The 17,821-nt window shown below is 39.6% G+C and overlaps 1 protein-coding gene across 2 annotated transcripts; it reads left to right on the top strand.

The window, feature by feature from the left end:
- The first annotated feature begins 476 nt into the window (after positions 1 to 476).
- ndufaf4 (NADH:ubiquinone oxidoreductase complex assembly factor 4) lies at positions 477 to 16,537 on the top strand. 2 transcript variants are annotated; one of them, XM_062044406.1, is made up of 4 exons: positions 477 to 741; positions 840 to 931; positions 6,928 to 7,147; positions 16,053 to 16,537. In XM_062044406.1, the coding sequence occupies exons 1-4, from the start codon at positions 615 to 617 to the stop codon at positions 16,286 to 16,288; spliced, it is 675 nt and encodes a 224-aa protein (XP_061900390.1). In that variant the 5' UTR covers positions 477 to 614; the 3' UTR covers positions 16,289 to 16,537. The 2 variants fall into 2 exon arrangements, with proteins under 2 accessions (XP_061900390.1, XP_061900389.1); XM_062044405.1 differs by having other exon boundaries at positions 483 to 741; positions 6,983 to 7,147; positions 15,986 to 16,537.
- The last annotated feature ends 1,284 nt before the right edge of the window (positions 16,538 to 17,821 follow it).

Consider the following 17,821-nt stretch of genomic DNA (forward strand, 5'->3'; position numbering starts at 1 on the left):
ATTCAAACATAATTAACCCCGAAACCAAATGTGCAACATTTTTAGTAATGCCTTGAATTATGTATCTTTGAGTTTTACTAGAAACATTATCTTTTGTAAGGTTTGCAAATACACAAATATTTTTTTTACTCAGTTTAACTTTCATACTAAATATGAAAGTTAAACATATAACTCCAAAACCAAAAATGCAATAAGTCTTAAAATGCCTGTAATAATCTATCTATGTGAGTTTTACTACAATCAGGTGATATCTTTTAACTATAATACTTGGCCCAAACCTAATTCTGCTCTTTATTACTTGATGTTTCTTTACAGTCCCTCTACATTTTGGAACCCGGACCTGGTTCTGAACAGAAAATAACCGCTTTGCTTTTCATCATTTTCCCAAATTATTTACTACTGCTGATTAGCCCTGTGTCCAATTATACTTTTGCCTTTCCTCTTAGATAACTTAATGTTTACATCAACCTCATCTTCCGTGGTTGCTGTTTTTGCGAGCGAGTAGGGTTCCACCTCGGTCCACACACCATATCAGAAGATGGCGGTAATGCACACCAGAAAGTAGCTTGCCAACCGCCAAAAAACCGAAGAAGAAGAAGAAGCGGAAAAAGAAGATGGGGTCACGAGTCGGACGTATGTTCAGAAATGTCAACCTAGAAAACAGGGTTCAGCGAGAAATTTCCAAGGAAAAGCCGAGGCCAGCACCAAGACACGCGGTTACACAACCAACCGAACATGACGGTGAGAGCCTGAAGGCTTTAGAACATCATTTCAGCAGCAACGCATTCAAAAACGATTGTAAATGATCGCATGTTGAAATAGTAACGCTTTGTTTGTAGGAAATGTTGGTACCGTCCATCAGAAGAACAACGATTTACTATCAAATCTGAAGTCTGTTTATGTGGAGTCTATAAACACACAGACGGTGAAGGTCAGTGCCAAATGTACTCGTAGTGTGCAGCGCATTACCTTGGTTGTCACCGAAACATATTTTTTTTTACCTTGTATTTTAAATAAGACAACCTCATTACATGTTTTCATGTCCTTGAGTTGTTTGACAGTGATAGTTATATTTTGTTATTTAATATAGCATTGTGTTAGCTATTACATAAATTACATTAGCCACTTTAGGGACCACAAAAATCAAACCATATACCGTGTTTATTATTTCATGCTTTTTCCAGTCGTCCAAACATATTATTTTGAATTAGTGATGGTACGCCCACCCTTGAGTTGATAATGCCTGTGTCTCAAATAGAATATATCTGTCAGTGCACTTCATGTACCCTATGTACTTACTTTCTAAGTGTGCATATATTTTGACTGTTTAGTGATGTCCCAAATCGATTACTGTTGTTGGCCGCACACTAACCGGAATAGACGGTCTTAATGTAGTGTATTCGACTGTTCTCACAACGTCAGAATTCCGGTCAGGACGCAGCCATGTTGGAGGTCCACATTTGCAAACATTTACCAAATTTGAAAAGTGCCGTGAGGGAAAAAGTCAACAATTCTGTAACAAGTTGGTATCAAAAGATACCAAAACATGGATTGGGTTGATCCCAATGCAAAAGAACGTAATGCGGGAAAACAGGCGCTAATTGGAGATCTTTTTGAGATGCAATCCGTTTTATTAACTTTCAAGATTTGAATGTTGCCCCTTGCTGTAAACTAATATTGTTCCTATTCTAAACTATACAAGACACATTCACAACCAGTTATTTTAGTTATCAGTCATCAGAGGTGTGGACTCGAGTCACATGACTTGGACTCGAGTCAGACTCGAGTCATGAATTTGATGACTTTAGACTCGACTTGACAAAATGTAAAGAGACTTACAACTCGACTTAGACTTTAACATCAATGACTTGTGACTTCACTTGGACTTCAGCCTTTTGACTTGACATGACTTGCTACTTTCCCCAAAACCCAAAGCTTAAAAAGTTATTTGGGAGCGCTCCGTATTTTTCATTTTCTTCGTCTGTGTCTATCAGCGTGTTGTTCCTGTCAGCGTGTGTGCTCTCAGTACAACAGCCAATCAGATTAGATCTATGTTGTTTTCATCACACAGCATTCATCCAATCAAATTGCAGGACAACCAATGAAGAAGAGTTGTCAAACAACGCAGCAGTGAGAAACAATTATGCCAAAGTTGGTTTTCCTTCGGGTATAAAAACTACGACTTGGTCAACAAAAAACGAATTGCCGTATGCAAATCACGCAGGTGGAATATTACAGACGGAGATGCAACAACTTCCAACTTCGTTCGACATTAGAAGTTGCACAAAGAAGGGTACGTTTTGAATGTAAGATAACGTTTATTGGCTAAGTAACGTGACTTTTATTTGCTGTGTAGTTAAATCAGTGAGGCTGTAAACTCACTGCTAACGTTATAACCATAGACATCTTATAAGTAGACGCAGCATCGAGGGCTACTGCCTACTGGCGCAGACGAGACGCGGGGCCGCCATCTTGGAGTGGTGATCCGCTCCACTCAGTGCAATTCATTTGGCAGGAGCAATGAACTGTCAGCGCATTTAATTCATTTTACCTCACTGAATACCACTGATTTTCACATGCTTTTTTGTCATACGTGTAGCTATGATAACGGACACATGTTTTGGCGTGTTTTATTATTCATAGTTTGCTTAACATTAATAGAATATTCTTATATGCTATAAGTGGCCAGACGTCCGAGATCAAAACTGGGAATATAATCCCAGAGAAGGGGAAAAAAACGGTCAGCTATTTTTAAGTTGAAGAAACAATATGATTAGGTTATATATACATGCTACATAAACAATGTATGAATACATTAGATATCTATGTATCTTATAGACCGTATCTCTGTTGCTGCAGCAGCAGAGAGTTTATTCTGTCTTGACACTTTGTATTGATATTTTGTATTACATTCTTCCCTTAAATTATCATGTTTACAGTGATTGTTATATATGTATTTTTTATGTATGTCGCTTTGGATAAAAGTGTCTGCCAAATACTTAAACATAGACATACCGGTATATAAACACCTGAAAGTCTTTATATCAGCTAAAACCACCAATCTGTTTAATTGGATTCAGAATAAAACCAAATTCTGTTTTACCCAGCAATGTTAGTATTTGAATATTGTTACTTGAAGACTTATTCCTGCTTACAATTATACTGTTAAGAAAGTATTGTCTTATATGTTGCCTAAAATGAGAATGCATCATCATCAGTGGCGGCCGGTGAATTTAGTTTTAGGTGGGGCTGAAAGTTTGTAAACCAAACCCCTGTAGGGGGTCATCCTCCCCCAGAAGATTTCTTTGTGATTTTCACATACAAATATTGAAGATCTTTGCTCCTTCTCAACTCTGTGGTAATATTCTTTTCATAAAATACAACCAATTAATACAACCGTTAATGTTAAATCTTACTTGTGAAAAGTAATCCCCCGATTCCTATTTTCAACAGTCCGCTCATTTGAGTAGAAAAACGCTGAACTCCAGCTCGGCATCTTTGTTTCCTACCTGTCAACTGTTAGTTTAGGCTGCTCGCCGGCTCCTCATCACCACTTCAAGATGGCAGACGAATTTCTCGCATCACAGCAGCCAATGCTGCGTCTACTTATAAGATGTCTGTGGTTATAACGTCATTGCAAACACGGCAATCTGTTGCGTCCACTGCAGTTTGCTACCTTATTCATGCTTTTTGTCAAGTGATTTGTTTTAAGCAGGGTTGCATGAGGTACCTATTCATAACGTTACGTTAGTCAATGTATCACACACAGTAACTTAACGTTAGACAGCGGTCAGCAGCACCGCGTATTTTAGCCACCTACCAAAAGACAAACATAGTCAAATAAAGGTCAGTTAAAATGTATACTATATTAAGAATATGTGTACATAATGCATAGAGCCCTGACATCTAAAAAGTACAACTCTGTTCATTGTTTTGTTCATGTATTTGTTATGTTTTTCATGTGTACGCACACATAAACACACATACAGTATGAGATGAGATCAATGAGATAAGGTAAGAACAGGATAGAAACTGCTGTGGAACTAGTTACAATACAATATGCCATGGAAATACAATGTTAACACTTTTGTACAAATAAGTACAGTTGCACTTGTTTTTTCAAATGTGTTTATTCTGTAAAGGAATGAGTTAAATGTTTAAAATGACTGGTTAATAGTGCTATTATGAAGTGCAAGTCAGCACTATTTTTTTTCCTGCAATTTCAAATGCACTTGTTTAAGGCTGAAACGACGCGTCGACGTAGTCGACGTCATCGGTTACGTAAATACGTCGACGCCGTTTTTGTGCGTCGACGCGTCGCATAATGACGTCACACTACCGTCATGGCGAAGCGCAAAGCAGACGATCAAAGAAGACGATGCGAGCGGTGCGAGCGAGGGGGGAAAAGCATGCCAAAAGTGGTCAAAAGTGTGGGAGTATTTCAATAAACGGCCTAATAATGTTGTTGTATGCACACTGTGTCGAGCGGAAATGGCCTATCATAGCAGCACAACGGCTATGAACGAACATTTGAAAAGAAAACCATCAACTAGTCAATCGTCCGCGTGAGCATACGTTGTCATCATTACACAAAAACATGAATGTGTCATTTGTATCTGCTAGGGGTGTAACGGTACGTGTTTTGTATTGAACCGTTTCGGTACGGGGCTTTCGGTTCGGTACGGGGGTGTACCGAACGAGTTTCTAAGCCAAAGCTAACTTTAGCTGCTAAAGTCTTAACAAGTTGCTTTGCTCCGTCTGCCTCTGTCTCAGCACGCAGCATTGTCCCACCCACACAACCATCTGATTGGTACACACGCAGCATTGTCCCACCCACACAACCATCTGATTGGTACACACGCAGCATTATCAGCCAATCAGCAGTGCGTATTCAGAGCGCATGTAGTCAGCGCTTCAGCGTGGAGCAGATAGGTGTTTAGCAGGTGAGCATCAGGCAGCGGACTTTCCCCAAATGATAATAAACACCTCCCAGTCAACTACTAGTAACATCACTATGAGCCCGTTGACCTTCTAGAAACTTAAACTGCAGCTCAGCTCACTCGCAATCCTGGTTTGAGGTGAAGGCTAATTAGCTCTCAGTTCCAGCAACATCGACCCATTCTGAGCGCCTATTTTCAGCTGCTGGGAATATTGTAAACAAGAAAATAAGCATAGCATGTAGACATGCTAACCTTTCTTCATTACAACTGTTAGACACTCCCTGGAATGAGTAGAATTGGTTATTGTGTACTGTGTTGGACTGGATGTTTATTTTGCACATTTTAAAAGCAATACTTAATGTTTACAGTGCTCCAGAATATTTAGATTGGCACTTTTTTGTATTGGATGTTTATCTTTATTTTTGCACATTTTAGCAAATAAGCAATACTTTCACTTTTGTTGAAATGTTTACACTGTTGTTACAGAATATTTCGTTTTGCACTTTTTTGTATTGGATGTTTATCTTTATTTTTGCACATTTTAAAGCAAAATAAGCAATACTTTTACTTTTGAAATGCTTACACTATTGCAGAATATTAAGATTTGCACTGGATGTTGACTTTTATATTTGCACATTAAAAAGCAAATAAGCTACTTTTAATTTTGTTAAATGTTAAAAGTTTTAAATGTTTACATTGTTACAGAATATTTAGTCATGTTGTTGTCAATGTTGACTGAGTGGCCATACTTCTTTTTTTTTGTAAATAAAAGCCATGCCTTTTGAAAAAACGGGCCTACATTTATTTTTTCATCTTCATTTTGAATAAAAAAATAATCGGTAAAAGGAAAAATAATCTATAGATTAATCGAAAAAAATAATCTATAGATTAACCGATTAATCGAAAAAATAATCTATAGATTAATCGATAGAAAAATAATCGTTAGCTGCAGCCTTACACTTGTTTTAATAAATAAATACAGCGTTTTAAAAGCATACACAATATGTGTAAATATATTGGTCTGTGGTTAAAAGGACTTGAAAGGACTCGAAACTCAAAATGCAGGACTTGGGACTTGACTTGAGACTTTCCAGTCTTGACTTTGGACTTGACTCGGGACTTGCCTGTCTTGACTCGGGACTTGACTCGAGACTTGAGGACAAAGACTTGAGACTTACTTGTGACTTGCAAAGCAATGACTTGGTCCCACCTCTGTCAGTCATGCAGGGTGTTAACTTTGTAACATCAACATTGTAAACATTTTTAACTTTGTAATCTGTTTTACTTTTTAGTAAAAAGCTTTGACTAGTCTTTAATTGTCATAATTTTTTTACCAAAAAACAGTGAAAAGGGTTAGTGTAAAATGCATTCTAGAGACAAATTAATTCAGTAAATTTTAATGTTCTCAAACTCATCTTCATTGTCAATTTTCAACATGTGCTGAGCATACAGGAAAATGGAAAAACGTTTATCTCTATACCTCATTTTGAGCTGATTAGGTAAAAATAAAGATTCAGATATACAAAATCTACAGGATAATGTACACAAATTTGCATTTTGCAAGAATATGTGCATTTTGAAAAAAAATGCAACCGATGACGTCGACTACGTCGACGCGTCGTTTCAGCCTTAGTGTTTGTACATAAAAGTGACTCAAAAATGGCGGTCACAACAAACCCCTGCCTTTGAGTAAAACATTGACAGTCACTTAAAAGGGCCGCACCTTTTAAAGGCCTACTGAAACCCACTACTACCGACCACGTAGTCTGATAGTTTATATATTAATGATGAAATCTTAACATTGCAACACATGCCAATACGGTCGGGTTAACTTATAAAGTGCAATTTTAAATATCCCGGCAAACTTCCGGCTGAAAACGTTTCGATATGATGACGTTTGCGCGTGACGTCAACGGTTGACCCGGAAGTATTCGGAGCCCATTGAATCCAATACAAAAAGCTCTGTTTTCATCTCAAAATTCCACAGTATTCTGGACATCTGTTGGTGAATCTTTTTTCAATTTGTTTAATGAACAATGGAGACTGCAAAGAAGAAAGTTGTAGGTGGGATCGATGTATTAGCGGCGGACTACAGCAACACAACCAGGAGAACTTTGAGAAGGATAGCAGACGCGCTAGCCGGCGACCTCACCTTGACTTCCTCCGTCTCCGGGCCGCCAACCGCATCGGTGATCGCTGGAACGCAGGTGAGCACGGGTCGTGATGAGCAGATGAGAGCTGGCGTAGGTGCAGAGCTAATGTTTTTAGCATAGCTCTGTCGAGGTTCCGTAGCTAAGTTAGCTTCAATGGCGTCGTTAACAACAGCATTGCTAAGCTTCGCCAAGCTGTAAAGCATTAACCGTGTAGTTACATGTCCAGAGTTTGGTAGTATTGTTGATCTTCTGGCTATCCTTCCAGTCAGGGACTTATCTGTTTTGTTTCTATATGCAGTAAAGCCCGATGCAATCACGTTAGCTCAGTAGCTAAAGAGCTTCGCCGATGTATTGTCGTGGAGATAAAAGTCACTGTGAATGTCCATTTCGCGTTCTCGACTCTCATTTTCAAGAGGATATAGTATCCGAGGTGGTTTAAAATACAAATCCGTGATCCACAATAGAAAAAGGAGAGCGTGTGGAATCCAACGAGCCCTTGTACCTAAGTTACGGTCAGAGCGAAAAAAGATAAGTTCTGAACTGCACGCTAGTCCTTCACTTTTACGTTCCTCATCCACGAATCTTTCATCCTCGCTCAAATTAATGGGGAAATCGTCGCTTTCTCGGTCCGAATCTCTCTCGCTGCTGGTGTAAACAATAGGAAAATGTGAGCAGTCCTTCCTCCAGTGTCGTCACGCTACTTCCGGTAGGGGCAAGGCTTTTTTTTATCAGAGACCAAAAGTTGCAAACTTTATCGTCGTTGTTCTATACTAAATCCTTTCAGCAAAAATATGGCAATATCGCGAAATGATCAAGTATGACACATAGAATGGATCTGCTATCCCCGTTTAAATAAAAAAAATTCATTTCAGTAGGCCTTTACCTGCATATATGAATGTTAACCAAAAACAACATTATGTGTACAATAGAACAATGGCAGTGAATAATGACGACAAAGTCAAGTAAACAGGTCTGGTGAATTATGTCCTTCACTTTTACGTTCCTCATCCACGAATCTTTCATCCTCGCTCAAATTAATGGGGAAATCGTCGCTTTCTCGGTCCGAATCTCTCTCGCTGCTGGTGTAAACAATAGGAAAATGTGAGCAGTCCTTCCTCCAGTGTCGTCACGCTACTTCCGGTAGGGGCAAGGCTTTTTTTTATCAGAGACCAAAAGTTGCAAACTTTATCGTCGTTGTTCTATACTAAATCCTTTCAGCAAAAATATGGCAATATCGCGAAATGATCAAGTATGACACATAGAATGGATCTGCTATCCCCGTTTAAATAAAAAAAATTCATTTCAGTAGGCCTTTACCTGCATATATGAATGTTAACCAAAAACAACATTATGTGTACAATAGAACAATGGCAGTGAATAATGACGACAAAGTCAAGTAAACAGGTCTGGTGAATTATGTCCTTAAAGCAAACGCTACACACGACCCCCTCAGAATTTGCCATCACAAAAAAAAACAGTCAATTTAGAGGGGTAGGATGGGCCGACCAGTCTGGGTGCGCCGGACTGGTACAATCACCGGGGAGTCTGCAGAGGGCATCTGCACTGTCAAAGGTGCCTGGGGCCCGTGGAGAAGGATGCAAAACCTTGTCATGGGGTCCAGGCAGAGCGGGCGTACGACCCCAGCGCGGGGGTACGGCTGTGGTAACCGGCTGACTAAGACCCAAGTGGGCCGGTCTAAAATGGTAAATGGGTTGTACGTGTATAGCGCTTTTCTACCTTTTTAAGGAACTCAAGCGCTTTGACACTATTTCCACATTCACCCATTCACACACACACATTCACACACTGATGGTGGGAGCTGCCATGCACGGCGCTAACCAGGCCCATCAGGAGCAAGGGTGAAGTGTCTTGCTCAAGGACACAACGGACGTGACTAGGATGGTAGAAGGTGGGGATTGAACCAGTAACCCTCAGATTGCTGGCACGGCCACTCTCCCAACTTTGCCACGCCGTGATTCGTTCAGACCGACTCCTGACATCCAACAGGAAACGCGGAATGGCCCATCGTAAGGAGGCTGAAGTGGGCCTCGGTGGGCATCGTGGCACCCTTCATAAAGAAGCGAGAACATGAGACAGCGTAAGGCCGTGTTGGGAAGTGGACCACGGTTCGGCCGTCTTGGCCACAAAAGCTCTGAAATGCTTTCCCTCAAGCAGCAAATGGAAATGACATATGGCCAGATAGAGGCAGAGGAGCTCACGGTCAAACGTGCTGTATTTACGCTTGCAGGGGCGCAACTGCCTGCTAAAGAAAGCTAAAGGTTGCCAAGTGCCACTCACCCACTGCTCATGCACTGCACCTACAGCATAGTCTGAAGCGTCCGTGGCGATTGCAATCGGAGCATCAGGTAATAGTTGCGCCAACAGGGTAGCGTTAGCTAGAGCAGACTTGACCCCCACAAAAGCACTGTGCCGCGCGTTTGACCAGTCCACCATATGCTTGGGAGCCGCCCCTTGTAAGAGTGTCATACAGCGGCCTCATGAGGTTAGCTGCCAGGGGGATGAAGTGATGGTAAAAATTTACCGTTGTACAAAATGCAGGAAAAACACGCACTATCCAAAAACCTTAATAAAACAAAAAAAAAAGGTGCTCGGCAAAAATTTACTTAAAAAAAAAAAAGCAAGCAACACTTGTGTGCTTCTAATAATTTTATTACAAACTGCGCAGGCGCTAGCAAACACAGACCGGTTTCGAAAATGTCTACGTCAGTGTGCACTTAAATAGTCACAGCTGTGATCAATCAATTGACATAACAATAAATCAAGAACAACTTCAAAAATTAAAGTGCAGTACAATGGAAAATTGTACAAAATAAATCAAAGACTCAGTACAGTATCATAGGAAAATAAATAAAGTAATACAAAAAAATGTGTGGGCAACATTATAATAAAAGGAGACACAGCTCATCAGCACAGTGAAAAAAATAAAGCGCTAAAATAGCTATAGCTCCCTCCTATATATAATATAATACAAATAAAGTACCAAAATGAAGCACCAACCTGAAGCCTACATCAAGCCACAACAAATCTATGTGAAATACATAATATGCATATAGACAACTTAATGGAAAACCATTATAGAATACATACCAAAAGCAACTCCTCGTTCATCCCTTTAGGGTACTAGTTTGTAACGTGTGTATTCAAAATGCTTCACCTTGCAGTGAAACTTTTTCTCTATCTCCCGCTCTCCTCAAAGGTTTCCCTTCTTCCAAACCCTGAAACCTCAATGAACATATATCATGTCCAGCACTATGAAAGTGTCTTGCTGCAGAGGATTTTATATCCCAATTCCTAATGCTACTTTTATATTCTGAAATGCGAATTTTGAGCTCCCTCTTGGTCTTTCCAACATAACAAATGCCACATGGACACTTGAGAAGGTACACAACAAATTAAGTTCTACGAATTTACGACCTGAATGAGGACGGGAGAAATATTCACATTTAATCATAGCATTACATTGAACACAGTTACGACATGAGAAATTACCATTGGGAAGAGATTATAGAGAATGTTGTGGACGAATAAAACAATCTGCTTGACTAATTTGTCTCTTAAATTAGGAGCACGTTTATGAGCAAAAATGGGGAACTCCCGAAATACATGACCTATCTGAGGAACGCTATTTAAAATGTCCTAGTGTCTCTAAATGCAATCCTTTAGATCCCCAGTAATATTAGAAAACGTAGTAAGGGGAACTGCCCCGCACTGCGTGACTCGATGTCCATGGAAGCCGATTTGTACTGGGAAGTCGGAATTTCCGAATACAAGTCCAGAAGGCAAATGATTTGCCATGCGCGAACCGCTACAATTCCCCCCGTGAGGGTCTCCCCTCTGCTCACTTTTCTCAGATTTAACTCACTTTTCTCAAATGTATCAAGTTTTCATCATTTAAATTAAATGTAAACTCTAAATATTATATCTAAATGTTATATCTAAACCTAAATGCTAAATCTAAATGTGAGCGCTAAATGTTAAATCTAAATCTTAAATCCAAACCCAATTTGTGAATCTAAATCCAAATGTGAGCACTAAATGTTAATCTAAACCGGTTCCCTCCGGGTATTCCGGCTTCCTCCCACCTCCAAAGACATGCACCTGGGGATAGGTTGATTGGCAACACTAAATTGTCCCCAGTGTGTGAATGTGAGTGTGAATGTTGTCTGTCTATCTGTGTTGGCCCTGTGATGAGGTGGCGACTTGTCCAGGGTGTACACCGCCTTCCGCCCGAATGCAGCTGAGATAGGCTCCAGCACCCCCCGCGATCCCGAAAGGGGCATCCATCCATCCATTTTCTACCGCTTGTCCCTTTTGGGGTCGCGGGGGGTCGCTGGAGCCTATCTCGGCTGCATTCGGGCAATAGGCGGGGTACACCCTGGACAAGTCGCCACATCAAGCGGTAGAAAATGGATGGATGGATAGATGTAAAATCTAAACCTAAATGTTAAATGTAAATTTAAAAATTTTATATAAATCTTAAATATGAGCGCTAAATGTTAAATCTAAACCTGAATCTAAAATTCAAACCTAAATCCAAAATCTAAATTTGATCGCTAAACCTCTCGCAGAGTGTAAAGATTAATATTTATAGGATGTGAATAACCCACCAATCAGATGCCTCTCAGCCGGAAAGCTGCGCCCACATCTCTGCCTCCCGGTGCAGTCTTTTTTACTGCGGAAGAAGGATGCTTAATGACAAATAATGCCAATAATGTTGCAGTTTAATAAATGGTGTGTGTGTGTGTGTGTGTGTGTGTGTGTGTGTGTGTGTGTGTGTGTGTGTGTGTGTGTGTGTGTGTGTGTGTGTGTGTGTGTGTGTGTGTGTGTGTGTGTGTGTAAATTAGACATTCAAACACGTCGATGCTGCACTTCCACGTTTGACATCAAATGGAATTGATTCTTCCACCGAGGCATGCAGTGTGCATGAATACACGTATATTTCTATTTGTATGTGTGTTTCATCATTTCGCTGTTATGTCATGATTATGTCACATATGAATTGTACTTTGCTGTAACAACGCAATCACTGTCATATAAGTTTGCTGCATGCAGCCAGCTGACATGCTGGTTCTAAAGAATGTCTTAATTGTGATCTAAACGGTAAAAGTGAATGTGGATGTGAATTAAAGACATCTTTCCTTCATCTTACTTCCTTTTAAATCGCTATTGTCTGCTCAGACAGCGGTTCTGCAAGGAGCAGGAAGTTGGAAAATAAGCATATTGAAAGGCGCATGTACCGGATCTGAACCGATTTCATACTCACTATGATCGTGTTTTAGCATTCAGCTCAATTAACACATATTCTTTAGAACCAATCCAAAATGATTATGTCAGCTCGCAGCTCGCAGCTCTCAGCAAACTTATGACAATGACCGCGTCGATTGTAGCGATAGTACAGTTCATATGTGACACAATCATGAAGTAACAGCGCTGTGAAATGAAATATACAAATAGAAATATGTGATTTCATGCACACAAGAATCACTTCCATTCATTGTCAAACGCGTAAGTGCAGCGTTTTAATTGTCTTTATGCAACCTTCCATGCACACTCTCACTTTAAGCTACCATTTAAAAAAAGTTGTTATCTAATTGGCATTATTTGCATACTTGCCAACCCTCCCGGATTTTCCGGGAGACTCCTGAAATTCAGCCCCTCTCCCGAAAACCTCCCGGGACAAATTTTCTCCCGAAATTCAGGCCGAGCTGGAGGCCACGCCCCCTCCAGCTCCATGCGGACCTGAGTGAGAACAGCCTGTTTTCCACGTCCGCTTTCCCACAATATAAACAGCGTGCCTGCCCAATCACCTTATAACTGTAGAATGATCGAGGGCGAGTTCTTGGATTCTTATGTGGGTTTATTGTTAGGCAGTTTCATTAACATCCTCCCAGCGCGGTAACAACACACAACAACAGCAGTCACGTTTTCGTCTACCGTAAAGCAGTTCGTCTGCCGTAAACAGCAATGTTGTGACACTCTTAAACAGGACAATACTGCCATCTACTGTACATGTATATGTGAAAATAACATCTACGGCTTTTAGAGAGTGCAGTGCACAACTGCGCACACAATAATAATAATAATCATAATAATCATAATAGATTTTATTTGTAAAAAGCACTTTGTTGAGTAAACAATCTCAAAGTGCTACAGTGTATTAAAAAAAATAAAAAAGATAATAAAGAAATGAATAAAAACTAGAACAGCCAAATAGCTATAGCTAGTATGCACATATCTAAAAAAACAAAGAGACGAAGCAGAAGAACAAGGAAGATACAGCCATGGCGACGCCGATGACGAGTAAGATGAAGAAATACGCTTGTAAGTTCCAAGCCGCAGCTGCGATTGGACCTGGGTAGCCTCCGGGAAGAAGTAGTGGACTTCCATGTGCTTGGCAGTGAAGATCTTCCTCAGGAAGAAAGATTGACCGGTTTTGGGCCATGCTAGGGAGAGATGGAAGATTCCAGACCCTAGTGCATTTGATAAAAGCACTTTTGTGCGTGCCACACAGCAATGCATCATCCGAGAGGGTGTTCAGCATGGTTAGAAAAATAGTGACAGAGAATAGAACAAGGATGGACCCTTAACTTAACAACCCTTAACTCAACAATGAGTAGATGAGTGTTATGTACGTGTTATGTACGTGTGTGTATATGTGTAAATAAATGAACACTGAAAGTCAAGTATTTCTTATATATATATATATATATATATATATATATATATATATATATATATATATATATATATATATATATATATATATGAAATACATGACTTAGTGAATTCTAGCTGTAAATATACTTCTCCCCTCTTAACACCCCCCCCCCCCCCCCCCATGTACTGAAAGGCAGAGATGTGGGCGTGGCTTTGCGGCTGAGAGGCGTTGGATTGGTGGAATATTGACATCCTATTAATATTAATCTTTACACTTGGCGAGAGATTTAGCGCTCACATTTAAATTTAAGATTTAGGGTTAGATTTAACATTTAGCGCTTACATTTAGATTTAAGATTTTAAGGTTTAGCATTTAGGTTTAGATTCAATTTAACATAGCTTTATATTAAAGATTTAGGTTTCGATTTAACGTTTAGATATATTTAGAGTCCAAATGTAATTTATATTTAAATGTGGTGAAAATTAGCTAAGTGAGTTGAATTGAGAAATATATCTGCTCGAAAAGTGTGACTGAACTTTTAATTCGGCACCCATACAAGAGGATTAGAAAGTCACCAGATTTATCGCCAAATTGGCAACACTACGTGAAGCCATTGCTCGTTTATAACTCTGAAACTCCAGTGTTCAACAGTGTCACACATATTTCCAGACATAAGGTAAAATTATTTTCCTTGTTTTGTTTTTTGTTTTTTGAGTGGAGTAAGAAGAGAAATAAAAAATTAGTGCTGCAGAGAAATTCTCGATAAAACAGGAAAAGTTAGCTCAACACTATGACAGTTTTTTTGTTTTTTTTCTCAAATGGACCGTAGTCCTTCGCCATGCTCATCTTTTCTTTACAACTCTCATCTGTTTCCTATTTGGATGATGTACTGAAACAAGTAGGAACTAAAGAGCAGGGGCCGTACTTATCAAGCTTCTTAGAGTGTCATTTTACACTTAAGTCCTGAGAATTTGCGAAATTTAGTCCTACTCTCAAACTTAAGAATAAAAGCTTTTTATCAACGTTCTTAAGTCTAAGAATCACTCCTACTCTCCACGATATTTAAGAGACTTTCAGAGGTGTCTTAAGTGGTTAGGAGTTGCCAGCAGGGGATGGCACTGAGGCGAGAGAGACGTGCGCGAACGTTCAGGGAACGGAACAATGTTTTTTTTTTTTTTGATGACGAGCAGCTGATCAAACGGTATCGTTTAGACAGAGCGGATATTATTTTTGTCACAGATTTAATACTTTTCGATTCATTGTTGATTTCTGCATGTGGCTGCAGTGGGCTAGTATATATATAGAGCCACCCACACCAGTTTCAAATTAGTTGCCTAATTAATGAATTGGAAAGAAAATGTTATGACAGTAGCGTATGTGTGTGGCCGTGAGGTGAGTGACGTCAGTGAGTGTGTGGGCGATAGAAGAGAGGGAGCGGTAGCGTGAGTGCCGGCGGGGACTAGTTTGTTTTGTATTATTTTGTAGTTTATTGTCAAAATATACACTCCCATTGTCCACTTAAATATTTCCAAGATATTTCTTTATTCTTAGACAACGGATTCCCTTCCGTGATTGGTCATTTCTATGGACACAGAAATTACGTCACCTAAAATTCCGTTTACGGCACATAGTAATGTCGTAATTCAGCACTGAGTGTGACACTTAAGATTCAGTCCTACACTTCGCTGAAAGTGTGAGTAAGACGCTTGATAACTAACTTTTAAGTGCAGCTTTCAGCGAAGAATTTATTTACTCTTAAGTCAACTCTTAGCAGACTTCTTAGGAGTAATTCTAAGAAGCTTGATAAGTACGGCCCCAGGTCTGTATAAATAAAATAAATACCAAAATATAACAAATGTGCTACTTTTAAAATCATAATTTGGTCCAATAACATTAAAATAATAATTACCGCATAATAATATAAATTAATTTACATACTTAAATACATTTGAAATAAAACAAATTACATTTAATATATATTTCTTCTGGTCCATGTTTTTCATAGGTCATAAAAAATATCAATAATTACTGATATCGACGAATATAAAAAAAACTTTTAGCGTGATACTGTTTTCAGCAATAACGCCCAGCTCTATGTGATGATAATAATAATAATGTGGCTGTGCCGAGAAAAGAACGAATAACCCAACAAGTACAAATTCCAGATCCACCAAAGCTGAGTCATTGTATATGTATGTGTCCCCTTTACGCAGTCCATAAAGAAGGGGGTGAGCGTGAATGATGAAACAAAGTGCAGACCGACGAAATTCTTCCTTCCAGGAAACTCTTATGGCCTTGCAAACCTGACAGAAATTCCTCGAGGCAAACTGACCATCACAGAAGCTATTAAAGCCGTCGGAAGCCACCAGAATGAGCCTCAAACATGGACGTCGCAGAAGATTGCTAAAGAATATTCTTTGGACTTAAAAGAAACAAACTCTCTTCTTGAGTTTTTCATCCCCTTCCAGGTTCAGATCTTACCACCTGTAAATGTAAAACAGCTGAAGGTCGTTTAGGGGCGAAGGCTGATTCTGTCATTATTTCAACCTAAATGATTTGCAACAATTTGTTATGTGTTGGTCCTGCGATGAGGTGGCGACTTGTCCAGCAACCCCGCGACCACGAGAGGGACAAGCCGTAGGAAATGGATGGATGGATTGTTGTTAATACATACTTGTGTGAACATAACCAGCGTTGTATGAAATTATGACTTACTTACATTTTTTATTTGTGTTGAACTCAAGTAATGAATACTTTCTAAGCAATCCGCTCAGTGTGGTTCTTCAAAATTATTTTACCAATACATAGACATTTCCTCCACAAGTATTGGAACAGCAAGGCCAATTGATGTAGTTTAGCTATAGATTGAAAACATTTGGGTTAGACATCAAAAGCTGAACATTTAAGCTTTAAAACCTGGGTTTTGGTACACCCCACTTTTGGTATGGTATGCTTTTCGAAAACCCTTTTTTTTTTTTACCAAAAATGTTGCCTCTGCTTTTGTATACCGTCCCAGTTATCGTACGGCCAAGCACTGTGTGGGGGGAAAAAACCTGTGATACTTTGCCTGTGTATTATGCAACAACTAAAAAAAGATTAGCAAACAGATATAATAGATTTAAGGTAAACTATTATTTGCAAACAAAATACGAATTTTGCTTATAAAATAAAGTAAAACTATTGTTTTTATTTGTATTTAAGTTTTAAATAAATAATAACTGATACATGGGTTATACTTGTATAGCGCTTTTCTACCTTCAAGGTACTCAAAGCGCTTTGACAGTATTTCCACATTCACCCATTCACACACACATTCACACACTGATGGCGGGAACTGCCATGCAAGGCGCTAACCAGCAGCCATCAGGAGCAAGGGTGAAGTGTCTTGCCCAAGGACACAACGGACATGACTAGGATGGTAGAAGGTGGGGATCGAACCCCAGTAACCCTCCGATTGCTGGCACGGCCACTCTACCAACTTCGCCACGCCGCCCCGTTTTGGGTGAGAATGTTTCTTTTCAAGGTACACATATCTATGGTAGATATTAGTACGTCCCTTTATCAGTGCAGACAATAATTATTTATCGTATCAATCAAATAAAATGAAAAACTGCATCGTGTTTGGGTATGTTTTGATATTTTAATTTTCTTTTCATGAATAAGATTTTAAAAAATTTGTTTTTTAATTTCGTTTTAAAATACAAAAAAGAAAATTGAAAAACAAAGCGCTTTTATTTGTTTGGTTTTAAAAAGAACAATGAAGATAACGGAAAAACAGACCGATACGAAACTTAAGGTGCCGACCGAGATGCTAGTGCAGTTTTACTCAGCCATCATAGAGTCCATCCTGACCTCCTCCATCACAGTGTGGTTCCCCGGCGCCACAGTCCAGGATAAGAATAGACTGCAACGCATCGTACGTGCTGCGGAGAAGGTGATTGGCTGCAAGCTCCCATCCCTCCAGGACTTGTTCTCCTCCAGGACCAGGAGGCGTGTGGGTCGGATCACAGCTGACTCTTCTCACCCTGGACACACACTATTCTCCCCTC

Source organism: Entelurus aequoreus, linkage group LG04 (genome assembly GCF_033978785.1).
Source record: "Entelurus aequoreus isolate RoL-2023_Sb linkage group LG04, RoL_Eaeq_v1.1, whole genome shotgun sequence".
In the NCBI taxonomy this organism is placed as follows: Eukaryota; Metazoa; Chordata; class Actinopteri; order Syngnathiformes; family Syngnathidae; genus Entelurus; species Entelurus aequoreus.